This window comes from Geospiza fortis, unplaced genomic scaffold, assembly GCF_000277835.1.
Source record: "Geospiza fortis unplaced genomic scaffold, GeoFor_1.0 scaffold285, whole genome shotgun sequence".
In the NCBI taxonomy this organism is placed as follows: Eukaryota; Metazoa; Chordata; class Aves; order Passeriformes; family Thraupidae; genus Geospiza; species Geospiza fortis.
In genome coordinates this window covers 1,677,481-1,690,984 of record NW_005054403.1, presented here as the reverse complement: position 1 = coordinate 1,690,984, position 13,504 = coordinate 1,677,481, and the positions used below count along the sequence as shown (strand labels likewise).

Here is a 13,504-nt window from a genome sequence, read left to right as displayed (position 1 = left end):
GACATTCAAATTAAATAAATATCATTAAATAAAACTGACAGTCAAAAAGCTCTAGAAATAAGGATGCCCCAGAATCAGTCTTCTGTGCTCTATCTTCTTACAACCTAAAATTCTACAGTAAGCTTTCAACATCTTCCATATTTTACAACACATTGCTTTTATGAAATTGCCCCCTGCAGTGAAAGAGTACATTTTTGCACATAGTCAAGGAGAAAGGAAGAGACCTCTAACTATGGTAAGGCCACAAATTTGATGCCAAAAGTTTCCCTTCACTCACCTGGAGACTTCTCCAAATACCACCAAATTCTAGCAGCAAGTCTCACCCTGAAACTCTGAAGGTCTTTAATTTACCCTCAGAAATTCAGACTAGATTACCTTCAGACTAGATTATCTTTCCTATGCAAACAAGCAACTTTGACAAATGGAGCAAATGCTCTAAAAACCCTCTTATTTGCACATTTCAGACTAAGCAGATGTGAAAAAGTATGTTTTACTTGCAAATCCCAACAAAATTCTTTTGAAGAAAAATCATACAGAAACAGTAGGTCACTGTGAGCAACCCACTTAATTTGTCACTAGAGCAAATGTTTACATTTCACACCAAGATACTGCTTTATTTTTCATATTTACTTCTGTTCTTTTTCATTTTCTTAAAAACCCCCTTTCCCTGATCACTTATAAGTTTTACTGCATTAATAATGTGGTGAAATCCACTCTAAAATGCTATCATCGGCATATGATGCAGAGAGCCCTGCCATATCTGGGGCATTGACATTTTTGTCTAAAGAAGGACTGTAAGATGCATGGGGAGGATGGGTGTAGTGGTTATTTATACTATATATATAAGAAATATAAGAATTTTTCAGCCCATTTCCATTTAATCCTTATCTTGTCATACAAATATTTATTTTGGTAATAGCTTGTGCTACACATTTCAACTCCCTTTTATATTTTATTCCCTAGTAAAGCCAATTTGATAATTGTTGTCTACTCCCAGCATGAGTTTACACACAAGGAAACCATTAGAAAAATTACAAAATTAAAGCTAAGGCAATTCACAGCAGCAAACAGGCAATGGCAAGAGACTATCAAAAGAAAATACCTTTCTAAACAATACTGAGTAAGGACAACAGATACTACCTCATGTCCTACCACACAGAAATATAGATAGATTTTAACTAACACAGAGTAAACTCCCTTTTTAAGAAAGATGTATGTTCACAAAACACATGCAGGGAAAAAACAATACTTACAACTGGGTTTTTTGTGTCTGGGTCAAATTCTGTAGAATTTGCATCTGGAACAGAAGTTCAAAGTAAACACAGTACATTTGCTCTACATGCACTACAAACTCATAACAGCTCTGTGGCATTTCAGGGCTTGTCTACATTTATGTTACAATCTCATGAGTTGAAATGCATCCTGCACCACTTTTGAAGTAATCATAGGAAGCCTATGACCTCAGCCACATAAATTCCCTTTCCTGCTTTCCAAAACACTTTCCTCTCAGCTCTTAGTATTAGAAATTGATTGATAAGTTAAATCTCTTCATACTACTACTGAATGGTTCTTATTTGGCCACTCTGGCTAAGGAAGGCAAGTGAGAAAACCACTTCTCACTTTTACTTCTCACCACCAGCACACTTCAGGAAGAGACTACAGAGGTGAACTCTAAGCACACTTTCTTCTACACTCTTTAGATCAAAAAGCAGATTTCAAACAATGCACATAACAAAGAGTTCTTACTCCCTTGCACAGAGAGGTAGCACAGGGTACTTAGCTGAAAATGATCCTGCTGCAAGAGCTAAGTATCTAACAACCACAGGATCTGTAAACAGTTCTAATAATAGACATACATTTCACACAGAGAATAAAAATTGCTCTAAATAAATCATATTCACACCAGCCTACTGAGCTCACCTTCCCAATTCAAACAGTTTCTTGCGAATTCCACAACTGCTAACTGCATTCCCAGGCAAACTCCTAGAAGAGAAAACAAAAGCTCCACAATTTCCAGGCCAAAGAGTAGGACTGACTAAGTACTTGCTGTGCAGTCTTAAGCTTGACTGCTTTGAAATCTTGGTATTCATTGCATATACACAGACTTACAAAAACCTAAACCAAAAGTGGCTGCTCAATGTAAAACCCACACTTCAAACTTGGCACATTATAAATACATGTGACACAATTATGCACTTTAAGCCCTTTCAAAGATATTTTATTCCTCTCATCAATTTTACCAATAATTACTGCAAAGACAAACAGAAGCTGAAAGCCTGGGTATATCCAGATTCAAACTTTGCTTTGGCAACTACTCAGACACTTAAAAGTAAGAAATGTGGGGTGGGAAGCAAAGCCTCGGAGGCACTTACACAAACAGCACTTAGCTTATAGGCCAGATGATGTCTTTGGACTTTACTGTAATAACATATACCAGTAAATCAAAAAAAACCCGTTTAATATAGCAAAAGTGGTCCAAAGACATCTATGTTTTCTGCATACTGTTTAATAAAGAGAACAATAGTGATATAATTACAATGAGAAGCAAAGACTCTCCACTTTTGTACATGTAAATTAAACCTTTGCAGAAGGGATTGTTTATTTTTCCCTTCCTCATACAGCAGATGTGGTACAAGACTATGCTCCTGGGGATTCTTTACATGGCAGATAGTCCCAACTTCACACATACTTCCCTAAGACAGGACCCTTCTCAAATGTGGGGGTTTGTCTTTTTTTCATCAAATCAATTACCTCGCCATACATCTCCTAAACACAGTAATTTCTCATTCTAATGATCTTACCAAGAAAAGGTTTTTTCTTCGTTCTTGCCCAGGAGATAGCTTGGAGTTTGCCTTCTGTTCCCCTAATTCCAAAACCTCCTGGGACCAGAATGCCACTGTAATGACAGCCATATATAAAAGAATATACATGTAGAATCAAGCCAGCAGAGGAATCCACACAACTTGAAGACTCTTGAACGTATGACTAAACAAGCACAATTCATGAAAGGCATGTTTTATTTGAACATTCAAAGACATTAAATTTGAAGATTTGTTTCATCTATCTACCCCAATTTCCATCTGACTAATATCACACTTCACATCACAGTGAAATTCCCACTGCTTAAATAAATATTGCTCAAATCAACTAGCTATATATTCAGTATTTAAAATCCTAACACCCAAAGTTTAGATCTTCTAATACCAAAAAAACTAAATGCACCTAGACAAGAAACAACATCACTTTAAAAATACAAATTGAAATCCTAGCAATGATTCTTAACAAAGACATTTCCAGTGTGCATTTACAAGCACCTTTCACTATGCTGCATGTTGACAACAAAAAAATTTTGACAACTGAGCTCACTGTAAAGAAAGGATATCCAATAAAGCAAAACGACAAAAAAATCAAAACCCTAAACCAACAACCAAAAAAAACTGAAATTTGTCTAAAGAGATTAAGCAGACTTCGAGGATATATGTTGATACTTCAATCTGCTGAAGTTTTTCACCACCCCTTCAATTTATCCTTTCACATAAGTAAAAAAAGTCTGGATGCATTGAGAAATTATTTGATTTATTCATTCATTTGTTCATTTCATATTGATTTATTCATTCATTCTTCATCACATGAAATAAATATCATAGTCTGCATTTGGGATACAGAATGCCCAATGTCACTTACTCTGCTTTGCATAGTTTGTGCCATGCCTGGTGATATTTCACTGAGTTCTCTGCTTCCATAGAACGTTCAAGTTCTGTTGAATCTATGTACTAATAAAGAAAAACATGCAATGAAATGGTCTCTTCTTCCACAGAACAAGCAGCAGACAGCTTTATGATCAAATACTAAGAGAAATTATTAAGAGTTTCAAGTGAATTTGCCAATCAACCTGTAACAACTGAAGACCCGGCATTTGCTTTCAAGATCAAGTGTTTGCTTGAACTGCAGCAATCTGTGCCCTTTTCTTTGCACACAGCTCAGGAGCTATGTCTGCCTATAGCCCTGTTTGGCACCCTCCAGGCAAGCAGATTAACTAGAATGCTTTGCAACTCTGAACCCAGGTTACCTTCCTAGGGCAACCAGGGCCAAACAAGGAGTGGTGCTGACCTTATCCTGCCATCCCAATGGGATGTGGCCAGGATGTTTCCTTGCCTGGCTTTTGGGTGCCACAGCTTGTCCAATCTTTTTATAAGACTGGAAAAATCTGCATTGTCTGCGAGAAAGGTGTTCCTGGGGACTCTTGAGTAGAAAGAGAGAAAGAATCATTATCTGTGCCCTAGTGGAAATACTGCATTAGAATCTAGTGTCATTAAAAAACACAGATCCTGATGCACTGCTAGACTGAAGTGAGGGCACAATGTACTGCACTGGGGACACAAAAGATCAGAGTTTGATTCTGGGTTCTGTCAGCCTTTTTCTCAGATTAACATAATTAACCACATTCTGATGTAGAGTCCATCCTCCATAAAAATGAGATCATCTGAAATGGCAGAACTCACCTGTGTGCAGAGAAAGGCAACTGACAAGGAGATTGCTGAAAGTTTCCCAGACAAGACTGCTTTCTAGCAAATATTTTCTATTTTTTCCACATTCCAGAAGGCATCAAAAATACAACAGAAAAATAACTACTTTTGAATGTTGCTATTCTATACTAGAAGAATATTACACAACCAGCTAAAAAGACATTGTGATACTGCAAGGTTGGAAAGAGAAACTAATGATAGTTGGAGTTAACTGTATTTTCCTTGCCAAACATATTAAGAAGCAACATTTGTCAGTTAAAGAAGCATCAACATTTTGTCATTCAGATTAAGCAGCTCCTTCACAGTATGGGATTATACTGACAGCCTTTGGGCATAAACAGTAAAAAGAGATTTGGACATGCAGTTAAGTACAGTGGGAACTGTGTCTGTAAACATTGCAACACTGCACTGGAGCTCAGCAACCATCAGTTTTCATGTTTGTTAATGCAGAAGCCCCACCAAAATGAAGACCAGCAGCACATGAAGCTTGCTGTGCATTTGCAGCTATTTTTCATATCATAAAAATTTTCCCCTCTGCAGATGTCAGTACGAAACCCTACAGTGACAAATCATGTAGGGCAGAAAGGACATTGGGAAGTCTCAAGCCCCACTCCCTGCTCAAAGCAAGTCAAATTAGAGCAGGCTGCTTAGGATCATGTCCAGTAAGGATGTAAAAATCTCCAGGGATCAATTCTCGCTGTTCCCATTTTCTCCTTTCTTCATGCACACAGAAACAACTTTTTTAGACTGTTAGCTAATACTCTTCCCAGGGAACAAGAAAAGGCTGACCAGTTGCCATTTCCCCAAATCCTAATTTTTGCCTTTTCTTTTTTTTTTAAGACTGGTAAATTTGCCCTTTTCTAGTCATAAAATAATTAGGTTGGAAAGAATGTCTAAGATCATTGATTCCTGTTAACCCAGGACTGCCAAGTTCACCATAAAATTTTGTGTCATGAAAACAAGTGAAATCTAACTATGGTAGTAAATACAAATTTGCAGATCAAGTCTGCTTTTTCATCAGATCCAGTTTTGGGTAACTTCAGGTAAGTTTAGTTCCAAATAAAATAATTAAATCTGTAAACATTTCTTTTAAAAAATGAGATGCTTGTCCAGTCTGCATTTATCTGCATGATTCATTTTCTAGTTTTCACATGAATAAAACTGCCACACATGATGGGAACTAGTAGTTACCACAGAATGATACAACAGTAGAATCAAAGTATTCCTGAAAGCAAAAGCCAGAATGCTCACCATTAAATCCAGTTTGTAATTAATTGCCAGTGCAGAGTGTTCCAGAGCTTTGAAAACAGATGCATAGCAGTCACTTAGCTTTGTGTACTTGCCCACGAGAGCTATGGAACACACCTTCAGCAGCCTTTCGTATCTGACAAAAACAAGTTCTTCAGTTACTACACCAAATTTCATCAAAAAACCCCCATTTTAACAGTGTTTGGTTTTTCTTTAACTCCACAAAACATCTCCTAAAATTTCCAAACTGCCAGTGGTTTTAAACCCAGACCATTCACAGGTGTCTATCAGCACTAACTCAGTCAGTCCAGTTTGGTGACTTCATAACAGCCAAAACCGACCTTGAATTACAGCACTTCTAGAGAAAACAGCAGGAGGTAGAATACCTGCAAGCCATTTTCTTCCACTTCATTAGAAGATCACTTGGCTGGTCATCAATAGGTAAATTTAACCTCTGTTTAAAATACTTAATGATGCCTTGCTCTTCCAATAGGATTGGTACTCGGTAAGTAGAAGAAACATCATGAATAAATATCACCTAACAAAAAAAAGGCAGAACATAAAAAACTTGTGTAAATTTTTCATAGGAAACATTCATTCTACTTTTGGATACTACCTGCATTTTTTATTCTACACACATTCTGGTTTTTAAATACCTTCCTTTTGAATGAGCAGGACAGCACAGCTAATATTTACGGTTCCATTATATCTAGAAGAAAAAAGTTACTCAAAAAGTAAAAATGTGTTTTACTTCACACCATCATACAGGCTTGTCAAGCCTATCAATGCATCAGTTTTAATGCAAACATCTGGCCCCACAAACACTCATGGTTGCTAGCAGTTCCTTCCTTCCCTCTCACAAGCTTGAGGAGTATTAAGCATGAAAGCAAGAAAACAAATTAAACCTAACAAAACAGACCCAATTTAGTTGTGACCAAGTCTCCTAAAAGTATGTTGTTAGTGAACTAGGCTATGTAATTACTGAGTACAGTCCATCTAAGGACCTTTTTCTTCAGAACAGATTTATAAACTGCATCCAAGCTGACAGCAATTAAGGCGATTGTGCTTGATTTACCTGAGATCACAGAGCTCAGAATCCTGAGCACAACTGTTCTCAAGACATGAACAGTTAAGGGTACTCTCTTTGTTACCCTCGAGCTGCTTCTACTCATCACAAACTTTGTACATGCGTGTGCTGCCCCGTGCCTCTCTGTGTGCCCATTCAATCTGAATCTGTTGTACCTTCAGCATTATCCAGTACATTGTAAAGTAAAATGCTCTTACTTGCAAAAATATTTAAAGAGCAGTGAATCAATCAAAAGTAATATTTGAATAGCAATTAATTGTAAACTATTGGGGGAAAAACCACACATGAATTATAGGAGAATATATAACTACACAGTAGATGCATGCTTAAGGGCATAAATAGCCTATTACATATAATCACAGTAAGAGTGTTCATGTGGCTGTGACCATCTGCGGACATAAGCAAATCACCTAGCTTTAGCCACACTTTGTTCATCCATTATTGTAATCACCTGAGATGATTTATGGGCAATAAATACATAATAATAAATAATAAATAATCAGTAAAACCAGCCATGGTTTCATGCTATGTATAACAACTAACCATGCACTCAAAATCTATTTTTACTAGCTTTTACTCAACATGCATTTAAATTATTCATGACTGTCTGACATAAAACTTAACATATATACTCCTGATGTTCTGAAAATGCTATATCATCCATAACAGCAAGATAAAAATTATAAAAACAATCACATATGAATGGAGCAGTCAGAAGTTGAAAACAGAAATACACAGAAATATTTGTATACTTTCCCACATGTAATATTGAAGTACAGACCTGCTCAGGCTCCACATGACAAAACATGGAAATCTTTTCCTTCACAGCCATCTCTATAGGTTTTGCACTTCTGCAGACTATCTGTCACAAGACAATGAAAAACTTCAAATATTTACTAGGCAAACAATAGAAGATCCTCAATATTTCATAGTGGAATTCATGTCTTTTGGAAGCAGAGCACAAACAAATGTGCCTTTTTTGACTCTTCCCCCCCTTTTGGAGTTCTAGGATATATCAGAGCTCACAAATGTCTACTAGCAAGGCAGAAGCAAATCCATCACCTGCCCATACTGACCAATTTTCATTCATCTTTCATTGGCATTTTCTGTAATATTCCTTCCTCACATTATTCTCTCTTGCAGCTACTATTGTAATACCCTTTGCCTCAAGTCTAGCAACTCTATAATAACGAATATGCTGAATCAAAAGAAATACTGTAATCAATAAGATCAGATCTAAATTGAAAGAAACAATACTTAGCTTACATGCATGAGTATTTCAGTATTTCAGCATCTTCTTAATTTAGACATCATGACAAAAATGAGGCCAAAGAAGAGAAAACTAATTCATAATTGTATGGAGTTTTTACTGGTCCTAATATTTCACTGATACATTTAAACCCCAGTAATTTTAGAAAATATTGATAATTTTTAACCAATTGAAAAAATAATTATATGCTTTGGTGCTTATTGGAAAGGGTCTTTTTGTGCATTATGTAACTCCAGGCAACTAGATCAAAATGCAGAACTGCTCTAGCAAAGTGCCTACTGATTACTCAGTCTACTCCCTTCAGTTATTTTGAAACCTGAAAGCATAACAAAAAGTAGGATGGTCCTCTTACAAGGCTAGTTCATTACCTTCCCCATCTTTCAAGCAAATGCAACTATTTCATTCATCAAGCCCTTTTGTTCAGAAGCTTGTAGCTGCCCTTTGATCACCTTGCTAATGCAGCTTAGCTACATTGATACTGATGAAGTCTAATTAACTTACTCTAACCTTAGAAGTAATTCTAGAAGCAGAAAAAAATGCCAAGTATAAGGGAAAATTAGTGTGCTTTTAGATCAAAATATAATTGGGAAACAAATTGTACATTCTATTCACTTAAGCACAATTCATTTGTAAAGTTTGGTACAGTTTGAAGCTCAAGGTATAATTTATAAACCTTGATAGTACAAGCACATGAGTAAACCCACTTTGAAACCTATCATCCATCTCATGGACACAAATTTAAAGTTAATGCAGACACAGAAATCAAAAACATCAGAGCCAGCACAAAAATAGCAAAGCAACAATAAAAATGGGAGAGATGCACTGCAAAGGAACATAACACACAGAAGATGAGGAACAATTGAATCCAACAGGGCAGCTCTGACAAGTGCACACTCAAAGTGCTGCATCAGAGCACAGGATCTCTGCAGCCACAGCACAGTGTCCATTTGGCACTCGGAACAGAGAGGCTGGGGCACACAGAGCTGGGCAGCCCCCCCAGGCATGCCTGGAGCAGGCAGGGAGGCAGCAGGGATTCAGAACTGGATGGAACAGGTTCAGCTGTAGGAGCTGCCACATGTGCTGCCTGGCCCAGTCAGCAGTCATTTAAATACTGTCCTGAAGCAGCACTCAAGGAACTTTATGAGGGCCCCAAGAGGCTGCACCTGAAGTGAGAGCTGTCCCTGCTTAAGGTGTCAACAGCAGCAGTCAAAAAATAAAAATGATACTGTGCTCCTGGCAGGCCCAGAACTGCCCCAGGCAAGAACCCAAGATGCAAGACAGTCACTGTGTTTGTTCTCCTTTTATTACACACACCCACTTAAAAGGCTTTTTAAAGAAAATAATTTTTTGGAGGGGAGGGAGAAGTCAGGCCCTGGCAATTGCCTTAAAGGCCTTCAAAAAGAACAGGCAACTTTCCTATGCAATTAGCACTTCAAGAGGGATTTTGGAGATTAGGCCCTGAAACTTGGAACCCAGTACAGCATTACATTAATAAAAGTCTTTCCTTCCACAAGCTGGTTACGATTATCATGTCACAGCCACTTCACACCAAACACATCTTACACATACCCTATTTCCAAATCCATTGGTTTTGTAGTTAAAAAAAAATTCATTCATAAATATAAAATGAAAGAGCTCAAAAAAAACCAGAAAGAAGCACAACACAAAATTTAGTTGTGTGACTATCTTATAAATAATTTTTCTTTTTTGAGGATATACACATTGCTTCTTCTTAATAATGCAAAAAAAAATCTGAATGCTACAAGACAGAAACATTCTAGGTCTTTCTACAAAGTGAATTGAGATTTCAATTATATTTAGCAATGAAGAATTCTTTTTGTAAAAAATATGCCTTTAGAAGAACCTAGCTACAGTCCCAAGATATTGCAAGAAGTTAGTTGAATTAGGTAAGCTTAGAGTGATTTTGACTAATTTGACTTCCTGTGGCTTTAATGGAGCTATGCAGCACATATTTTGCATTTCTTCTAAAATTCTCATCTCTCCTGAGAGACTATGGTTATTCTTTGAACACAAGTTATGCAAGGATACTTCCATATGACCTATAAATAAAAATCTTTATTTATTGACTCACCAAATCTGGAGACAAGCCTAGACCCCTCAGTGCTCGAACGCTGTTCTGTGTTGGTTTTGTCTTCTGTTCACCAGTAGCATTAGGCTGAAAAGGCACATTTTGAAAGCTCAAATAGCAATTAATATTTGCTAACAAAGCAGTTACAGATTAAAAGACAAAATTCATTGCAAGTAATAATATTTGCAGGAAATAAACATATCCAAAGAGAGCCAAAATATGCCAGAAAGAGAAATTACACCACTGTTATTACTTGTATATGAAATACTGTGATGAAACCACAGGGTTCCAATTCAGGTCAAGTTTATTTTGTTGTTTTTGTTTTCAGAGAAAAATTTCCATATAATTGGTTTGGACAGAAGAAGAAGAATATTCCAAAAGTTGGATTTGGCTAAAAAATGGAGAATGTCCAACACAGCACAAAGCCTCCAGTGACTGTTTTTGAAATATTCACATGTAATAAATAATTCTGTTCTCAAATACACAGAATTGATCCTACCAATTGCTGTTCAATCCTCTAATCCACAGCTGTAGTTGGTAATTATCTTTTTGTCTGTAGAAGGTGAAATCTATCATTATTACAAACCTTTGCTTACCAAAATATCCCCAGTGAGTAGTGAAGCAAAGTTTAGAGTTCAAATGAAAAAACACTTTCAGTCCTGGTCTTGACTTGACTCCAGCATGAAAGCGTTAATGAGACAAGTGAATAAATATAAAGCCATTATAGAGTAAAATTTATATTATTAATTATAATAACTTACCTGTGGTACTAGGCTAACATGGATATTACAGAAGTTCTCTCTTTTTGCTTTGAACTGAAACTGTCTAAACGCTTCAACAAATGGCATTCCTTCAATATCTCCAATGGTTCCACCGAGCTGAAAAGGAAATGGATATGTCAGAGTGGCAGAAATCAAAAACAAAAGAAAAAAAGTCTCATGTATTTCAAGATGTTTTCTGAAACTTTTATCTGCAAAAAAAACCCTGACAATTGAAATTTGCAAAGATACTCTACAAAGTGGTTTCATCTATTCTGCATGGTTTGTTTCTTGTGGAAAACATTAAACAATTTTCCAGTTTTGTTATGTTCACTTTCCACCAAATACACAAGCTTCCCATGGGAAGATGTGTGGTGCTGTTGCATAATACATGCTTCACACTGCCTTCAAAGTGGTGAACCAGTAATCAATAGTTGAGCTGATGCAAAGGTTTTTGTATAGGAAAACTTTATTTCCTGTCAGATTAAAAAATACTTGTGATTAACCAGAGACAGACATTTCTCAGTATTATCACGGCTTTCCAACATCAATAATTGTTTATTACCAAACCAAAATGCAAGACTAAATCCATGCTGAAATTTATTTATAAAGACAGAAATCAGATGCCTTTCAAGGACACAGGGGGCAAACTAAGCACTGGATAAAGCAGCTTTACGCACAAGTCTGATGAAATAGTTGTATTTTAGAATGATCTTTTTGTGCCACCAAGTGGTTTTCGATAGAATTACATATTTCTGTTTGTCCAGTACCAGAAAAACTGACAACTACATTTGTACATCACACACATCTAGTCTAACTCCTTCAGGATTTTACAATGGAAAAATGTTACAATTATTTTTAGAGTACTAAAGAAAATTAATTTTGTCAGGCTGGAGGTATAAATGTAACAAAAACAAACAAAAAACCCCCTCCAAACCAAAACACAAAAAACCTGAAAAAAACCCTGTACTTAAAGGACTGATATGACCATCACTCATTAATGTTTTTGTGCAACTTTTGTATTTACTTTTTCATATTTGTTTTAAATTAAATATTTGACTCCTACTGTGAACATCATAAAAAGATCTATAAGTATACTGGTAAGTGCATCTCAATCAAGGCAGATTCTTCTGCATAAGAAACACTGAGTAATTCTGCTGCTGGGTCACAAAGTTTATGGTACTATTGTTTGCAGTGGTCACTTCTGGCAATAAATCTGTGACATCTTCTGTCAAATTCTCAACTATAATCTTTTTTTCATTATTTTCTGCTGTAATAGTACTACTAGCAATTACTGGCTTTCATCCAGCTGTCTCAGTACTCTACTAAGGGTGGGTCAAACTCCTTGTTTCCATTGGGCAGAACATCAGCGGGTTAAGTAATTAACAAAGTTGCCACCAAAGATAACATCAGAGAGTGGGACACAAACTTACACATTGTTTAAACATATTCCTTTAAGCATGACCACAAGCAACAAGATAAACATTTGAAGTTCTATGGAAGCTGCAATGTTAAAGGCTCTCCTACTGTCCACAGGAGATTTCAGGTATTGCACAAGTTTTCTCAGTACTATTAACAGTACAAAGCCTCAGTCAAACATCTGGATCTGGAATAGACAGTTCACATTACAGTAACTGCTGTAATTCTTTAAGTTAATGAACTCTTAAGAAGCTCAATTTCAGCTGTATTCTAGAGTGGATTTAGTCAAGCAAATGGAAGTTGTAGAGATAAGACCATGCCTGTCCCTTTCAGACCAAACCAAAGAACATTGAAAGTGTTTTTGAATTTTTGCTCTCCATAAAACTTCAGTCTGACCTCTTTACAGTAAGGAGCAAAGAGAAAGCAAACAAGCTCATTGTGGTCACTGTAGATAAACAACATAAAAGGTTCTATACTTGCCTCAATTACACAGATTTGTGGCTCTTTTTTGTCATCATCCACAGGAACTTTTGCCTGATTCATTACCCATTCCTGAACTGCATCAGTAATGTGTGGAACAACTACAAAACAAAACCAAAGAAGGCAAGCACAGCTTACTTTGGGCCCATACACTAATTTTTGCATGCAAAAGGGGTAAAGTGAACAGAAAGCCAAGAAGAAGCGACTAGGTCCTTTGGTTCTCCTTTCCTTAGCCCAGAAGCCAAACATTACAGGAATATGCCCATATCTTTTGGAAGGGAGAAAGGAGGAAGGTGGTGGAGCAAGAAGCAACCTGTTCTAGCTGATCCCTTCTTTTGTGAAGACTGAATGGACTAAAATTAAAAAAATACAAAAATGAAAAATTAAAATTACAAAAAATGCAAAATTAAAAATATTACCTTGAACAGTTTTTCCCAGATAATCACCATGTCTTTCTTTATTAATGACATGCTGATATATCTTTCCAGTGGTGATATTGTTATCTTTATAGAGGCTTATGTCCAAAAATCTCTCATAATTTCCCAAATCTAAGTCAACTTCTCCACCATCATTCAATACAAAAACTTCACCTGAAAAAAGAAAGCAAAAACAGACAGAAAAACAACA

The 13,504-nt window shown here is 36.4% G+C and overlaps 1 protein-coding gene across 2 annotated transcripts in view; it reads right to left on the bottom strand.

Moving 5' to 3' along the window:
- CTPS2 (CTP synthase 2) overlaps nt 1–13,504 on the bottom strand; it is a 58,486-nt gene that overhangs the window by 42,054 nt on the left and 2,928 nt on the right. For both annotated transcript variants that reach the window (XM_031061227.1, XM_031061226.1), the window contains exons 3-13: nt 13,297–13,467; nt 12,878–12,978; nt 10,982–11,098; nt 10,224–10,307; nt 7,643–7,723; nt 6,161–6,312; nt 5,778–5,910; nt 3,685–3,773; nt 2,802–2,896; nt 1,921–1,983; nt 1,254–1,297 (exon numbers count right to left, since the gene is read on the bottom strand). In XM_031061227.1, the coding sequence (XP_030917087.1) occupies nt 1,254–1,297; nt 1,921–1,983; nt 2,802–2,896; nt 3,685–3,773; nt 5,778–5,910; nt 6,161–6,312; nt 7,643–7,723; nt 10,224–10,307; nt 10,982–11,098; nt 12,878–12,978; nt 13,297–13,467 (1,130 nt within the window). The remainder of the gene's footprint in view (nt 1–1,253; nt 1,298–1,920; nt 1,984–2,801; nt 2,897–3,684; nt 3,774–5,777; nt 5,911–6,160; nt 6,313–7,642; nt 7,724–10,223; nt 10,308–10,981; nt 11,099–12,877; nt 12,979–13,296; nt 13,468–13,504) is intronic.